An 18,500-nucleotide genomic window follows, 5' to 3' on the forward strand; every position below is an offset into this window, starting at 1 on the left:
AAAGATTCATATCCTAAATTCAGAAAGAACTGCCAAAAAATCTTAAACTGCATTTAGTAGTCATATTGTTATGAATGATATTGCTGTTTTTATTTTGAACACATCAGATAATACAATAAAACAAATAAGTAGTAATTATATTAAGAATCAAGTATTCCTAATATATGCCAAGCAATGAAGTTAAGTAAAGCTCTATAATAATATAGGAATTGTATCAAAAAGATACCAGAACCAACTTGAAGGGTTTCCTATTGGACAGAGATGTGTCAGTTTAACTATGACAAAGGATGACTGCAATGGATTGAAACATGAAATATGTTAAAAATCTATGAATTCATAATGATACTTTACGAAAAGTACTAGTCATCTTTGGAGAATGCTAATGCATGAAGTCATTATTCTGAAAACTGATTTTTAAAAACAAAGTATTGTCTTGCCTTTCCAGTACAAACTATATATCAGGGTAATGAAAGAATATGACTGTCATCATTTTGTAGCTCCTAATAAAATAGTGAATCTAGGCAGTGATCCTCATCAATGACTGCTAAAATCATTAGAAGATCAATGAGGAATTTTATGATAGATTAAGTTGATGAAACTTGATGAACCAACAAATCAATTGTAATACCACAAGAAGAAAGATAACCAGACATCGTTAGCTTCCTGATTGAAACAGATATACAGTACCATAAATAAATATTCAGGTTAAAAAATTATACCTGAATCCGATCAAGCTATTAGATCATTTTAATAGGAAATTCTAAAGCTATATGAATGTGTTAAATGATATCAGAGGGATGCAGAAATTAAAATCTAAAATGGAAATTTTGTCCATGGCTAGGTAGGTTATTTTGTTAGAGCTTAGTTCCAACACACCAACGTTGTGGGTTCAATTCCTGGTCAGGGCACATACAAGAATCAACCAATGAATGCACGAATAAGTGGAACAAGTCAGCATTGCTCTATCAAATCAATTTTAAAAATGGAAATTTTTACAAGCTAACTAATCTGGTTTCTTCTATAAGTATCTGGCAGGTGTGGGAGTTGGCAGAGTATGGGGAGAAGCATTTGACAAAGAAAATTGAGAGATGTGTCAACCAAATGCAATGTAGAGATTTTGGTTGGATACTGATTTCAATAAACAATTGTAAAAAGATGTCACATTGGGAAATTTTAACACTTGATTAAATATTTTATGACATTAAGGAAGAATCCTTTTATAGCTACATGCTAAAGTATTTACAGATAAATAAGATTTTTAATTTTATCTAAATTCTGTTGGGGTGAGAATTGTTTTTCAATTCATTAATTTTTTATTTAAATTTTTTATTTGATTATATTATGTATTGAATATTCTGATTTTTAATGTCTAGTGTCCTAGTTTTTGTTGCTTTTTAAGTATTTTGTAATTATCATTAGTTAATATCTGGAGTGTTTTTTCATTTCTAAGTGCTTGGATTTATTTGTTTATATTTTTCGTAATGATTTTATTTCCCTCTAAACAGAGAGTAAGACCTTAGCAAATTGTGCTTTGTGCTACATTGATGTTTTCTTTGTATATTAACTTATAGTCCATCTTTGGAAATGCCCCTTGGAATCTTGGGAGGGAAAAGGTATATCTTTGTAGTCTATACGTATGTTTTCAGTCATTCATCTACATTTGTTTCAATACTTTAATATTATTCATACTTTCTATTTTTACATACTTAGAGACATACAATTATGTTTCTGTCAAATTTTCCTTTTATTTTTAAGTTTTGACTACATATTTTGATATTTTAGGCATGTCACAATTCATGACCAGACCATTATCTGTTTGTCATTGATTTCCTCTTTTTTTTTTAACATAGAATTCCCTTTTCTGTTTAATGCTTTGCATTGAATTCTGTGTTGTCTAACACTTAATATTACTATTCCTTCTCTCTTTATTTCTTGATATTATGCCCTGTGGTTTTGTTTTTCACCTCTTTGTGAAAGAATGCTTTATATAAATAACATAGTTTATTTATTTTTTACTAAATCTAGTAGTATTTTTTATTTTATTAGGACCTACCTTTACTGAGAAGCTATTTACTATGTGCCAGGGACTATGTCAAGTAACTTTCTATATACAATTTCTCATTTAATCCTTAGAACAAATCCAAGAAGATGACTCTGTTACCACTATTTTAGTGATGAAGAAATTAAGGCCCAGAAAGGGTAAAAGAACTTACACAGGTTGATTTACTCACTATCTGATTGCTGTCAGACTATTTATTTCTCAAAACCTAGGCTGTAAGGCTAATGGGTTTACATAGCCCAGCCTGTAACCAAATTTCCATGGTATTTCTTTAACATGCTATGCCAGATTAAGGAGAGATCTGCTGCTGCTTGGGGAAGAGGACCATTTATTCCTGAATAAATTAAATCTGTAATTCTTCCATTACCAAAATAGTACATGAAAAACTGCAGTTTCAGTGGCTTCATGTCCCAGAATACAAAAAAATCATGTCCTGTCCATTTCTCCTCCTGTTACTGAGATTCGTTTTCCCTGAGTAGATGTAGAAAGAAAGTCACTGATTGATGCACCCGACTCAGAGGCTGGCGACCCTTCACCAGCTGCATTAGAGAGCAGCTTCCTCACAGTGGCAAAGAGGCTTTTCTCCTGTCAGCTAAGTGCAGGTGTCTGTCTCTGCAAGAGTGTGTGGAATAGGTGTGAATGAAAATCTGCTTCCTTCCTATTTGGCTCTATGTCTTCTTTGTGGTCCTGTCTACTGTTTGATTAGTGGAAATTCCTCTTGGGATGTGATAGTTCACAAATGCAGGTATTCCCCATTTCCTGTGTTGATAACAGCTTCACAAATTTGTGTTTCATCAGCATTTCAGTGGGAATGTAAGGTTAAATAAATTAGTTGATAGTCGTTTATTGTCATTCTTAAGCAAGAACCCTTCAGAGCCGTTAGACTTTCTGCTTTTAAAGAGCATGAACTATGTATGTGAGAAGTAGGGGCATTAAGAGATAGATGAGGTGTGGCCTGGAACTTTTGCTAATAGTTTACCAATATATTTTCTTAAGATGTCTCATGAAGTTAATGACTGCCGAAAAATTGAAACCCTTGAAAATTTGGATCTGGATTTTGATGATGATGTCACAGAACTTGAAACTTTTGGAGTAACCCCCACCAAACCATCAAAGTCCCCAAGTCCAGCAAGCACTTCCACAGTACCCAAAATGCCAGTTGCTCCCAGAGCCCCCAGTGCAGCATCCACACCTGTGGCACCAGCTGCACCAGTAGACATTTCTGCTCATGCTAGAAGTTTATCTCAGATTCTAATGGAACAGTTGCAAAAGGAGAAACAGCTGGTGACTGGTATGGACGGTGGCCCTGAAGAGTGTAAAAATAAAGGTGATCAGGGAGTTGTACCATGTGCTGAGAAGGTATCAGATAATTGTGACAAGCCTCTGGTGCAAGATGGTGACTTGCAAACATCTGATGCGTTACCGTTAGGAAGTTCTGTGGAAATGGAAACCTCTAATAAAAATGACATGGCTACTGATACAGTGTGCGCTGATGAAAGACTAAATATTCCAGAGAGTACTGACAATTCAAAGGAAGAGACTGTTACATCAGAAGCAGAGAAAACTGAGGATGTAATTCTTTGCCATAGTGATACAGATGAAGAATGTTTAATCATTGATACAGAGGGTCAAAAGAATAGTACTGGAAAGATAGCTGATGTGGGTTCTAACTTAAATTCTAAACCAGCCAGCCCAAATTCTTCCTCAGGACAGGCTTCTGTAGGAAACCAGACTAATACTACTTGCAGTCCTGAAGAATCCTGTGTTTTAAAAAAACCTATCAAACGAGTATATAAAAAATTTGACCCAGTTGGGGAAATTTTAAAAATGCAAGATGAACTCTTAAAGCCAGTTTCCAGAAAAATACCTGAACTGCCTTTAATGAATACAGAAAATTCTAAACAACCTCCTGTTTCCGAGCAACCCTCTGCTCCTTCAGATGCCACTACTTGGCCAAAAACTGCATGGACCTCTGCATTTCAGAAGCCAAAAGGACGTAAGTAAATATTTACAAAAAACTTTATATTTATACTCTTTGCCTGTACCTTGTCCTTCAGTTCTTCTCCTTCATTCACCTCACTTTCTCTTTGTATTAACCTGTTTAAAATCTTTATATAGTCATTGATATTTCACTTCATTTTTAATCTACTTATCAGTATTTTAACTTCCAAACCTTCTTTCTAAATATGTACCCAAAGATGTATAGATTTTGTACCCTATGTTTATCCAACATGTGCAGTGGCTACTAAGCTATAGGCAATGTAGTTTGCCAAACTGAAGGGAAACTGCATAAAAATCATAAACATTTATTAATCCAAAATGTATTTCTTCTTGGTATTGGACTGTAATTTTGTACTTTTATATTTTGTGAAGTAGATATAAAGCTGCACTTCAGCTCTGCCTAGATTAGGAATAACATTTTTCTAAACTCTTCTCACTTCATATGTTGTCTCACTAATTTATACTTTGCCTAGGGATAAAGTAGTAGTTAAAAGAAAGAAAACTGTAAAGCTTCGATTTCAGGTTTTGCTGCAGTTCCAATAAACATAAACAGAAGTGATAATAGCTTGAAGATGTACTCAGAGGAAATATAAAGTTAAACTTGATAGAAATTTAAAAATAAATCATTGAATTGTTTTATCTTGGATTATGATGAATAACCGACTAATGTCTTTTAAAATAAAAATGAGAAATATAATTATTTTTAAAGGATTGCCATATGAACTTCAGGACTATGTTGAAGATACATCAGAATATGTAGTTCCTCAGGAAGGAAATTTTGTTTACAAGTTATTTAGCCTGCAAGACCTGCTGTTACTTGTACGATGCAGTGTCCAGAGGATAGAGACCAGACCACGTTATAAAAAACGGAAGAAAATCAGAAGAGTAAGTTGTTACTTGTGGAGTTGGGATGTAGTAGCCCACATACTAGTAAATAATCTTCAAATATCTAACATGGCATTGTTGTGAAGTTTAATTTTAAGTTGTTGATCACTCTTATAGTAGTTTTTCCAGGTTGAATTTTTAGTAAAATACTGAAAACGTTTTTAATAAGGGAAAGTACTTAATTAAATATAATTAGTCATGAATGCTGATAACATTCTTGCATGAAATGTATAAACTTTGTGAATAATGGCCCCATCATAGATTTGACTGAGACTGGCACATATGTTCCTGCTTTCTCTGTGAATTTGGATTTCCATTATGAAATATTAGAGGCCCGGTGCACGAAATTCATGTACGGGTAGGGTCTCTAGACCTGGCCGGCAATCAGGGCCAATCGGGGCCTTCTGGTTGCCAGCCGGGGCCTTCCTTCTGGCTGCCAGGTGGGGCCTCCCTTCCCCAGTTACCAGCACCTTCCTTCGTTCCACGCCGCCCCCTGCTGGTCAGCGCACGTCATAGTGAGCGATCAAATTCCCAGTCTCTCAGTGGAACTCCTGTGGGGACAATTTGCATATTAGGCTTTTATATATATAATAGATAGATAGATAGGTAGATAGATAGCTAGATAGATAGATTGATTGATAGATTGATTACCTCTCTCTCTCTCTCTCACTTTGTCCAAATTGTGAAAGGTGGGTTTTCACACACATTTGAAAAGTCTTGCCAGGATTGTTAGAAGACCAATTGTCTTCCTTTTTTCCCCCCTCTTGTTTCTTTGGGGTTTGATATCAATATTTTCCTCAGTTAAAAAACTTTTTGGTACAATTTGAGTAATTGGCTCTTTCAACTGCTTTCTGTATTTGATATTTGAAATTATCTTCCAGATTAGTTTGATTTGTGGGTGTGATCACAGAAATCTGGTAAATAAAGAGGAGCTTCTCTATTATAATTGATTAAGAAATAATGAAGTCATCCTCCGCAGCCTGGCATTGTCGGAAGCAAGCTGTGTTTTGGTTTCAAGAAATAATGAAGTCTCTAATTTTTTTACGATAATTTTTCCTTTTGTGTACATTTGCCATAGTATACTTCTTAAAAGTTTTAATGTCTGCCTCATGCTGTCTAACCTACCACACAATAACAATCTTCAAAGATCACTGTATAATGTCAGTGTGCTTTGGAGCTAGCGTTTAAGTTGAACTAAGAATTGTCATGTTCCAGCATTGATCCTTATAGATCAGTCATAATAAGGAATAACTGAAAAAAAGAAAAAAAAAATGTCAACCTTGTTAAGCTAATAGCAGCAGTGTTAGGGCCTATCATGAAAGCACTCTGAAGCTAACTGCGGGATTTGGATGTGTACTTTGTCCACCAGAATCCAGTGGACTGGGTGGATCCTTCCCTTGATGATACTTTATCCTTTGTTAAATTTAAGAAAGGTCGTGAATAAGTTATTAAATTCCTAATTCTCATAATTGGGTTTTCATCACTATATCAGACTTGAAATTTTAGAAAGCAGATGATTTTTAATTAAATGCACGGGGCACTTTTGTATGTTTTTTTAGTAAGAGAAAATCAAGGAATGGCAAAAGACTATACATTGAACACTGATATTCTCTGTATTAAAAATTTTTTACTTTATTTACTAATTTTCCTGTTTTATCTGTATTTTACTGTGATCAACTTAATGGCCACAGCATGAACATCTTAAATATATGTAGTGTCAGTGCTATGGATTATATTTTCGAGGTTTTATATCTTTCATTCTTACTTAGTATCTTTGATTTATTTGGGAGATAATCTCTTTTCTTTCACATTCTACCTTATGAACCCATACATACCATTTTGTAGTGATCTGCCAGCTTACAGCACTCAAACATTGATGGCCAGTGTCTCTTAAGTAAGAATAGCCTAGGGATGTTTTGGATATATATTTAATTTCTGAAGACATTGTCATTCATTTGACTTAAGTGAAATTTGTAAATGTGAGAACAAAACTTTATAGGAGAGACTCCACCCTTCATAAAAATATATCCAAAATAGTCCAGCCCCAAAGAATATCTGAATAGCCTTATATTTCTGATTGTGTCAAACCCAGAATAAAATTTTAAAATTTTCAGTGAATAGTTATATGGTACCAGTCATTGTATGTAATAGTTTAGTACATATCGTTTAAATCCCTTAGCAAAATGTGTTCCCCTTGGAATCATGTTTTATACCATAGAAACTCAATAAATAGGTACTGAATAAATGAGAAAACTTGAGGGGTGAAGAAGGAGGGAGGTGTTGATAAGAAAAGTAATTTAGGGAAGTTGAGGCACTAGTTTGAGAAATTTTAAAGTGGTACTGTTTAAACTATAACTAGGTTAGAATCTTCCTCATTAATATTTCCTATTTAAAAATCAACTTGTTTAGGTAAAGCTTTAAAATAGGTTATAGAAGTTTCTTCAACCTCCGATGTCCAAAAACCTCATCTCTCTTTTATTTTCCTTTGGGTCTTCAATGTTCTGTTATAATAGTTGAGATTTTAATTTCCAATATCATTTGTCCTTTCTCGTCAAAATGCTGCTTAATAAGAACTGCGCATTAGAGAACTTAAAACAGGAGCCAGTCTTAAATGATGGAATGAAATAAAGAGAGCTAATTTGGACCACAAGATGAAGCAAGAACTTACTGACTTATACCCATAGTTGTGAAATCCACGCCAAGTAACTTTGAATGATTTGATATTATCTGTCTCAGTTAACCAAATTTCCTAAGAGATATATTCTAAAATAATTCAAAAATTTAGATCCAATTATTTTGTAATTTATATTGGTATTCTAGGGTGAAGAAAAAAAGATATTGGAGGTGCTTGAATAGAATGAACCCAGTGGGATAAGTGTCAGGAAATAGCTTTGAAGTATCTATTTAGGAATGTATGTGAAAGTTTAAAAGGATTATGTGAAAAATTGGAAGACAGAGAACCAAGAAAAGCTTTCACTTAGGGAAAATAGGGGCTACTTATCAAGGGAGAAAGGAAATACTAGATTTAATTTTTATAGTTAGAAAACTTTGATTGCACTTAAACTTTCACTTTCATTTTGGAATACTAAGATAAAATATTCAGACTTTCTTTCCTGTGGCTTCCTGGAGATGGCAGTAGAATACATATAGAATTTAAAACCAGAATCAGATATGGCAGTTATTAACAAAGAAAATCCTCTGAAGTATCAAAGTACTTTCTTTTCAGAAACAGTAATATTTTCTTATTTTAAAAAAATCTTAACTCTGTTATCTAGTCATGATTCAGAAAGGGGTCTTCTTCACCCAGTTGTTCTTTTCCTAACCCTGCTGTAAACTGGCTATGTGTCCTTGAGCAAATGCCTTAGCCCTTTGGGCCTTCTTTTTTTTTAATCCTCACCTGAGGATATGTTTGTTGATTTGAGATACAGAGAGAAACATCGATGTGAGAGAAAAACATTGATCGATTGCTTCCCGAACATGCCCTGACCAGGGATGACACTCACAACCTAGGTGTGTGCCCTGACTGGGAATCGAACCTACAACATTTTGGTATATAAGTAGGTGCTCCAATCAGCTGAGCTACCTGGATCTTCATTTCTTTATCTCTAGCTACTATTTGCAACTATAACTAATTTTAAATGCAGATTGCCAATTGCTGAAGAATTATTCTGTATAATAAAAGCCTAATATGCAAATTGACCGAACGGCAGAACGACTCATCGGTGGCGGGGTGGAGCTGGCAAGCGGGCGGCGCCAAGCCAGCCAAGGTGCGTGCCAGCGGGCAGAGGGAGGGGATGGCAATCAAGGGGCAGCAGCGACCAGCGGCGGCAGAGGGGCAATCGGGGGACTGGGCCAGCCACTTGCTGGCCGACACAGTCCCCTCATCAGCCCACTGGTTGCCTCCCATAGAGGTAGGCCAGACTGTGGCTTAGGCCTAAGTCATCAGTCAAACATCCCCTGAAGGTTCCTGGACTGTGAGAAGGCACAGGCCAGGCTGAGGGACCCACCCCCAGTGCACAAATTTTTGGTTCTATATAATAAAAGCGTAGTGTGCAAATTGTCCCCTTGACCAGAGTTCTTCTGCGAGTTCGACCAGGGGGGCGGGGCTGGCCGGGGGAAGGGAGGGAGTCCCTGGCCAGTGCAGTGGCAGGTGGCCAGGGGAAGGGAGTGAGGCCCCAGCTGGCCTGCGGCAGCGGCAGGCAACCGGGGGAAGGGAGAGAGTACCCGGCTGGCATCTGGCAACCGCTAGGGACCCTACCAGTGCACGAATTTCGTACACTGAGCCTCTAGTTATACAATAAAATGCTTTTAGCAATACAATTAAATCAAGGGGCCTTATTACTCATGTTTGGTCCCTGGAATAACAGCTTGTTAAAAATGCAAAACCTTAGTCTACACCTCAGATTCTACAATTTAATAAGATCACCAGGTTATTACTATACACATTGAAATTTAAGAAACACTACTTTAGAGTTTTATAACAATCATGTTATCATATAATCATATAAACCAAACCTCCAAACTTGATGTTACAGAAATTTTACTGGATTTGAATTGTTCTTACCACCACTGTTGTACAAAGCTCATTAGATTGGCCACTTTGTGAAAATCAGGAATTCTGAAACATTTATGAAATATTTTCAAGTATATAAATAGTGACAGCTTAGTATAATTTTGAAGTACTATGTAGCAGTATCACTCAGTAAGTTCCATAAATCATGTGTCTCTCCTTCTGCAGCTGGAAATGAAGACGCTGCTATTAACAGTAGAATTTTCTTTGACAGAAGTGAGATAACATGAGCACAGTGAACATGACTAACATGATATTTCACAAGCATGTATTTCCTTGCATATCCTCCTTTAGACCAGTAATGGGTACAGTCATTTACCTAATCTATTTAGTGTCCTGACCAATAAACTCTAAATCTATAACTTTCCATGTGGTTAGTATCTAGAATAAAACTTTTATATTAATGAAACTAATGACATTCACAGATGTTAATGTAGGTATTAATGCTCATACATTCATAGAATGAAAACAAGCTGCTCAGACTACTTGAGCCTTAGATAATGTGACTAATGCTTTAAAGGGGCAAAAATTAGTACCTTTTTTAGACAAGATCGGGCGCGTTCAGGGTGGTATGGCCGTAGACTAGTACCTTTTTTAAATCCTCTTGAAAATTGCTAGGATATTTCACAGTCATTGCTTCCAGAATCTGGTTTTTAACCTTTGGGCAATTGTGTATCATAGGCTTTGTTTCAAGTTTTCTGCTGTCAGTCACATTCTCTGGCGGAAGTAAATGCAGATTGCCAGTTGCTAAAGAATTATTATACAATAAAATGCTTTTAGCAATAAAATTAAATCAAGGGGCACATGTGGGGAGAAATACTGACTGGGATGGGGCTATCTGGGGAAGGGGGTGGTTAGGGTCTCTTATTCATCCACCTCTCACCCACAAGGGTTCTGTCTTTCTGTCTGAACCCCACTGTATTTAAAAGGATCAAATATCATTACTTGAAAGCATTTTGAAAGTGGCAAAACTGTATAGGCAAATGTATTTGCTGTTAATAGTAAGTTAATGGAACTTTTTGAAAGAGTATAACCTTACATTTCAGCAAGTCCCAGTATATGTTCTTCCAAAAGTGGAGTATCAAGCTTGTTATGGAGCTGAAGCTCTGACTGAAAGTGAACTGTGTCGCCTATGGACTGAAAGTTTATTGCATTCCAACAGCTCCTTTTATGTTGGTAAGTTTATAAGAGTCTTTGTTCTCCTTTTTTATTCTCTTGTAAGTACATACTTTTTTATTCAATTATACATGTCTATTCTATACTTTTTGTTTTCACTTTTCTGATTGTGTTAACATTCCTATTAAAACACCATTCCCTACTCCAGAGTTACATGGCAGTGTGGGACTGATGATCTCAAATGTCTTAATTTCCCTCTTATCCCATATCTATTTAGTTGTACATGAATCTCAACCAAATCATTTTATTTTTAAAATACTTTATTCAATAGTGTAAAAAACTAAAAATATAGAGGTGTTTTCTAATGAGCTTCTTTAAAAGTACTTTTTAATTGGTTTAAGCATATGTTTTGAAATGTTTTTAAAATTATAATGACATTGTTTTTGAAATCTCAAATATTTTTTAATGTATTTTTATTGATGGGAGGAAGGGAGAGGGAGAGAGAGATAGAAACATCAATGATGAGAGAGAATCATTGATTGGCTCCCTCCTGCACATCCCACACTGGGGATTGAGCCCACAACCTGGGTATGTACCCTGGCCAGGAATTGAACTATGACCTCCAGGTTCAACCACTGAGCCACCCCGGCCAGGCTAAAATCTTAATGTATTTTTATTGATGAGAGGAAGGGAGAGGGAGAGAGAGATCGAAACATCAATGATGAGAGAGAATCATTGATTGGCTCCCTCCTGCACATCCCACACTGGGGATTGAGCCCACAACCTGGGTATGTACCCTGGCCAGGAATTGAACTATGACCTCCAGGTTCAACCACTGAGCCACCCCGGCCAGGCTAAAATCTCTAACACTGATGAAATAGTTTTTCTTTAAGTTTATTTTTGTTTTGCATCTTTTGGGGGCAGGTAGTTAGGCAGGGATTTAATTTGTGTTGGCTGGGTTCATGTATAGTTAACATACTTCACATGAAGAATTATTGATATTGTTCCCTCCCAGTGGAATGCCTAATCCCACACATCTCAATCCATCCCAGCCAACTCTAGTTGCCCCTCTATTAAGTCATTTTCTTCCTGTGATCTCTCAATACATTGTCTTTTTTTTTTTTTTACTGTTCTCATGACTTGTTGCTTTCTACTTTATTGTTTTGTAAATCTGTCTTTTCATTAAACAATAAGCAGTTTAAGAATCTGGTGAAACTTTGGTTTTGAATTACATTTCTCTGTTGATTAGTGATGTTAACCAACTTTCCATATGTCTTTTGGTCACCTGTATGTCTTCCTCGGAGAAATATTTATTCAGGGCTTTTGCCCACATTTTATTTATTTATTTACTTTATTTATGTATTTATGTATTTATTTATTTTATTTCATCACCATTTATTTCCTTTATGCCCTCTTTCACCTCTACTCATCTCCCTCCCCAATCACCACACTGTTATCCATGTCCATGAGTTCTCTTTTTTTTCTTTTGCTCAGTCCCTCTACCCACCTCCCAGCAGCACTTCCCTTCCCTCACCCCTCGCCTTTAATGCTCTCTAACTATAAGTCTGTCTCTATTTTTCTTGGTAGTTCAGTTTGTGCATTAAATTCCACATATGAGTGAAATTATATGATAGTTGTCTTTCTCTGACTAGCTTATTTCACTTAGCATAATGTTCTCCAGGTACATCTATACTGTCACAAAGGGTAAAATTTCCTTTCTTTTTACTTTTGTCCATTTCTTAAATTGGGTTTTTTTGTTTTTCTGGTGTTAAGTTGTCTGAGTTCTTTATAAATTATGGATACTAACCCCTTATCAGTTGTATCATTGGCAAATATGTTCTCCCATTCAGTAGGTTGTCTTTTTGCATTTTTTTGTTGTTGTTGGTTTTGTTATTTTTTTCAATATATTTTTATTGATTTCAGAGAGGAAGGGAGAGGGAGAGAGAGAGATAGAAGCATCAATGTTGAGAGAGAATCATCAATTGGCTGCTTCCTGCATGCTCCCCACTGGGGATTGAGCCCACAACCTGGGCATGTGCCCTGACCAGGAATTGAACCGTGACCTCCTGGTTCATAGGTCGACACTCAATCACTGAGCCACACTGGCCAGGCTGTAACATGGATTTTATATTGGCGTGATTATCTAACATTTAACTTAGGTCTTTTATACCACTCTTCCTTGGTACATTTCAGGGTTTCAGTGTTTTATCTCCACCTGTTTTGCAGAAATTATGAATTACTTTATAAAATAGAAGTGTAATCTTGAAAATTAGCCATTTTTTTTTTTGGAATTATAGATTTATGCCATGTTCAGAAGAAAGTAAAACTTTGAATATACTGTTTTTATTTTATTTTTAACCATAAGAAATCTTATGTGTGCTTTAATTAAAAATAAGCCAGATTTTTTTCAGCTTTACTGAGGTATAATTGACAAAATGGTAAGTTATTTAAGTATAATTTACAAAATAGTAAGATATTTAAACTGTACATCTTGATGATTTGATATACCTATATATTGTGAAAGGATTCCTCCCATATAGTTAATTAACACATCTCCTCACATATTTATATTTATAATTTTTAATGAGAACATTTAAGTTCTATTTTGTCAAATTTTAATTATAAAGTAGTGTTATTGACCATAATCACCATTTATACATTAGATCCTTAGACCTTATTTATCTTATAGCTGAATGTTGTACCCTTTTACCAACCTCTTGCTATTTCCCTGTTTCCCCATCCCTGGGAAACACTCACTTTTCTACTCTCTATTTCTAAAAGTTTGACTTCTTTCTTTTTTTTTTTTTAGATTTTCTGTACAAGTGATAACCATGCAGTATTTATCTTTGTCTAACTCATTTCATTTAGCTTAATGCCCTCAGGATCTATCTTTGTTGTCATAAACAGCAGAATTTCCTTCTTCCTCCTGTATATATATCACATCTTTATCCATTCTTCTGTTGATGGATACTTAGGTTGTTTCCATATATTGGCTATTGTGAATAATTAAGATGACTTTTTATAATCTTAATTTTTATCTTAAGAACCAAGAATGTCTTAGGGATGTGTAGAGAGTGTCCAAAACAAATTTTATTCTTTTACTTTGATAATAAATACAATATTTCTCTAAAAATTGAATCTCCATAAAAATTCAACCTTTATAGCAATTAGAAGCACCAATATTTTAAGTTGTTATTCTTAAACTAGGGGCCCAGTGCATGAATTTGTGCACCATGAAAGGAACTGTGGGCCGCGAGGCTGCGGTGGGGAGCGGGGGTTTCTTGGCCCATCCTCCATGCCCCCTCTTGTCCCCTCCCGCCATGGCCCCCGGTCCCCTCTCTGCCAGCAGCCGGTGTGGCTGGTGGTGCTGGCCCTGCTTGCATCCACTGATGGTGCTGAGCAATTGGGACCAGCGCCAGCAGCGGGTGCAAGCGGTAGCTGCTGCCCCGATTGCCCCTCAGGAGCAGGAGGAGGTGGAGAAACCCTCAGAGGTGATCGGGGCCGGCAGCCATGGCTCACACCTGCTGACAGCACCGAATGATCGGGACCAGCGCCAGGCGCTAGCAGCAGGTGCAAGCAGCGGCTCCAGCGCCAGCTGCGGGTGCAAGTGGGGCTGGTGCTGGCAGCGGGTGTGAAAGGTGGCTGCCAGCTCTGATCACCCCTTAGGAGCAGGGGGAAGTGGAGCAGCCCTGAGGGGTGATCAGGGCCGGCAGCGGGTGTGAGCAGTGGCTCCGGCAGCTCCAGGCAGGGGACCATGGCACGCAAGAGCAAAGAATTTTCAGTAACCACCAGAGGCTCACCCTGATGACAGCCCCCACTCACCTGCTCCACCATCCTGCCGCGACCAATGCCCTCCATGTTCCGTGCACACCCCCTGGTGGTCAGTGCACGTCATAGCAACCGGTTGTTCTGTTCTGCTGTTTGGTCTATTTGAATATTAGGGTTTTATATATATAAATTGTGGACTTAGAGATTATTTCTCTCTTTGTTTTTGGTGTTGACACATGTAATCTTTTCTACATTCAGCACATTTTTAAAACAATTCTTTTGGAATGTAAAGATTCTTTACAGTTATTACAGTTTTATAAAAACACTAGAGGCCCAAAGCCCAAAACTCGTGCAAGAGTAGGCTTTCCTTCCCCCGGCTGCTGGCACTGGCTTCCCTCTGGCACCCAGGACCTAGTCTTCACTCGCAGGTCTGGCTTCATCTGGAAGGTCGTCCAGAAGGACATCTGGAAGGACATCTAGTCTAATTAGCATATTATGCTTTTATTATTATAGATCTTTAAAGAGACTGGATAACTTGGTTTTTAGTTTTTTAAATGCTACAATTGTTTTTAAGTTTTATATTTTATTTTAGGTCATATCGATGCTTTTACTTCAAAGCTTTTCTTGCTAGAAGAAATTACCTCAGAAGAATTAAAAGAAAAAATTTCAGCACTCAAGTAAGAAAGTTTACTTTGTGGTAGTGATTTTTAAACTTGTTAATCACAAATTTTTCTTTATTTCTAAATACTGGTCAAGTTTAAATCCTTCCATTTTCAAAACTTTTAAGCCTTTTATACATTGAGGCTTCTCCTGACCCAATTTGTGATCTATCCATATTAATCTCAATCTCCAAATTAAATATAATGCCAGTGGCACCAGTCTTTCTACGTAAGACAGCGGAGGCTGGAGCAAAGAGTAGCCCATCATCTTGGAGGTGCACAGAACCATACATTGCACCCCTTTTCAGGGATGGGAAAGAAAAGGACAGTCACAGACTCTTAGCTCTCAGGATTGTATGTACTCATTTAGACGTACTAATTTCTAAAAGTTTACCCCTCTCCCAAGCATTTCTGTGCATCAGAGTGAAATGAATTTACTCAGAACAATAAATGCAAAGGAAATAACTTATGAGCATTATGTAATTTGCACCTCCCAAATTTCTAGGAAGAACTGGTGGTAGTATTATCTCCATTTTATATGTGAGGAAACTGGGACTCTGACTTGCCCCGGAGCACACAGCTAAGCTAGTGACAGCCTTGGTAGATAATATATTTGATTTACCACTTAGGATGCGAAATTGTCCTGATTTACACTAGTTGCATAGTTCCAGCCTTGAGGCTTGACACAGTTTTTCAAACTTTATTGCTCTGCTTGAACTTATAAATGTCCACTTCAATTATAAGAATTGCTTCTTTCCAGGGGTAACCTATGTAAAGCTTTTTCATGCATCACATTTACATACATTTACATATGTAAAGTTTTTGTGTACATTATTCAGCACCTGTCCCACATCACCCAGTGAAAACCATTTTTAAATAAATAAGAAAGGCAATGAGTTTAGGTTTTGAAAAGATATAAAGAAATACCTTATATTTCATTTGTCTTTATCTTGTCCCCTGTCAGTGGCTTCTCTGGCATCACTCAATTTCTCTAAATTTAAAGTAACTCTCAATTTCTTTGGAAGCTAATTTAGGACCATCTCTAAAAGGCAAGCTCTTATGCAGATTGGTTCTGCTAAAGACATCTGAACATTTTTAAAAGTTTATAATTTGAACATAAAGTAGTGATCTCCTTACAACTGCTCTAACAAAAGCCAGTCCTTGGTGATTTTGAAGAAAACACAGGAAATGGCAAAAAAAATAAGTAAATATTATACTTTAATCAAATTAGAAATAAATTTTGGTATTCTGTGTTTTAGCTGTTTTCTGAGGGGATTTCTCTTCCTAAAGATCTATAATTGTTAAGAGTAAGGGTTTTTTTTGTTGTTTAATTATACATGAATTTCTTCCATTTTCTAGGATTTCAAGTTTATTCAATATCCTCCAACACATTCTAAAGAAATTAAGTAGGTAAGTATTTTTTGGACAGTTTCATTGATATGTCTGATTTTCTTGGATGAAAATTCAAGAATACTAACTTGGAATATGTGCTGTTAGGAATAAATATAATATAACCCAGAAGATTTATTTTTTGTGTGTCAAAGTTGAAGTTGTGAAAATATAACTAAAAAGATAATATTTACATTTTTCTATAAGGCTTATTTTATTGGTTTCCTATTGCCACTGTAACAGATTACCACAAACTTAGAACAACACAGTGTATTCTCTTACAGTTCTGCAGGTCAGAAACCTGAAATCATCTTCCATTGGACTAAACTCATGTCAGCAGGGCTGGTTCCTTCTGGAGGCTCTGAGGGGACAATCATTTCCTTGCCTTACTTTTCAGCTTTTAGTGGCTGCCTGTATCCCTTGCCTTTGATTCCTATCTCCATCTTCAAAGCAAATCACTCAAATTTCTGCTTTCCTTGTCACATTTGCAAAGCCATTAAACGTAATATTAACAGTTCTGGAGATTAGAATGTGGACATCCTGGGTGACCATTATTCAGCCTACCATAGCTATATTGTTCACATTTTCAGGGTAAGGAAGCAACATAGACTAGTGATCAAAAGTCATTAGCTCCATGGAAAATATTAGAATATGGATTCTCCACCCAATCATTTATCAAACTAAATAAGTGAACTTGTTAATGAACTTTTGTGTCTTTCTGTTATGCCCTTACCAAAAGATAAACTAAAAAACAATTCAAGAGTCTGATCAAAACTCTCAAAGTTCTAACTCTCCTATTTATGAAATGATGGTGTTGAGTTCAGTAATTTTCTAGGTACTTTTCAGTTCTCAGATTCTGTAGCAGGATTTTTATTTTATATATTCTGTTATTCATATAAAACACAATGCTTATACATGAAATTTTTTAAAATTTATTTCTTTATTGTTGAGAGTATTACAGTTGTCCCCCATTTTCTCCCTCTTTGCTCCTCTCCACCCAGCCCCCCGCCCCACCCCAAGCTTTAACCACACTATTGTCTGTGTCCATGGGCTATGCATATATGTATATATGTTCTTTGGTTAATCTCTCTCATCTCTCCCACCTGCCTCCCTACTGAGATATAATTTGAGTCAGTCTATCCCATATATCCATGCCTTTTGACCCATTGTGTTTGTCAGTTTATTTTGTTCATTTGATTCCACATATAAGTAAGATCATGTGATATTTGTCTTTCTCTGATTGACTTATTTGCTTAGCATTATACTCCCCAGGTCTATGCTGTCACACAGGGTAAGAGTTCCTTCTTTTTTACAGCCGCATAGTACCATAAACTCTTGATTTGGTGGACTTCAGATTTAACAGACAAAATTTCCAGTCCATATGTCATGTGAAAATTAACACTCTAATGATATTAAAATGCTTTTAATAAGATTTGCTTATAATTAAATTAAAAGGTTTTTTGTTATTGTTACCAATTCACTGTTATTTTTAATAAATTTTTGCATATAGGCCATATATTGGGAAAAACACTGGATTAATTTCACCAATGTAAATACATATTACATATTGACAGCTATCGTCTGCAAGAACAATGTTCGGCAAATGATTAGCATGTGATCAATTAGCACGGGAGGTAATTGATTCTGTTGTGGCATTGCGTGACTTTCTGAAGCAATTGAATGCCTGCCAGCAGATGTTCCCATGTGCACTATGCCATGCCCTAGCTGTATGCATTTGTTTTGTCACTAGAGGTGACTGGTGAATGCACACATTTACTAGACCTATTCAATATAAATTTAAAATTACAGTAATACATATAGAAAACTTTTCAGTGAAACTAAACTTTTCATACATATTTGATTTTAATTACACAAACATGTCTACACTAGAGGCCCGGTACACAAAATTCGTGCACAAGAGGGAGGGGTCCCCTCAGCCCAGCCTGCACCCTCTCCAATCCGGGACCCCCTCGGGGGACATCCCTCTTACAATCCTGGACCGCTGGCTCCTAATCGCTCACCTGCCTGCCTGCCTGGTTGCCCCTAACTACCC

The 18,500-nt window shown here is 36.5% G+C and overlaps 1 protein-coding gene across 4 annotated transcripts in view; it reads left to right on the top strand.

Moving 5' to 3' along the window:
* The window catches only part of ICE2 (interactor of little elongation complex ELL subunit 2), a 59,853-nt gene that overhangs the window by 28,142 nt on the left and 13,211 nt on the right, over positions 1-18,500 (top strand). For 3 of the 4 annotated variants that reach the window (XM_014535502.1, XM_005861110.2, XM_014535504.1), the window contains 6 exons: positions 1,572-1,613; positions 3,056-4,055; positions 4,770-4,945; positions 10,562-10,691; positions 14,992-15,076; positions 16,418-16,468. In XM_014535502.1, coding sequence (XP_014390988.1) covers positions 1,572-1,613; positions 3,056-4,055; positions 4,770-4,945; positions 10,562-10,691; positions 14,992-15,076; positions 16,418-16,468 — 1,484 coding nt within the window. The remainder of the gene's footprint in view (positions 1-1,571; positions 1,614-3,055; positions 4,056-4,769; positions 4,946-10,561; positions 10,692-14,991; positions 15,077-16,417; positions 16,469-18,500) is intronic. The other variant, XM_014535503.1, reaches the window with a different exon arrangement.

Source organism: Myotis brandtii, unplaced genomic scaffold, assembly GCF_000412655.1.
Source record: "Myotis brandtii unplaced genomic scaffold, ASM41265v1 scaffold144, whole genome shotgun sequence".
NCBI lineage: Eukaryota > Metazoa > Chordata > Mammalia > Chiroptera > Vespertilionidae > Myotis > Myotis brandtii.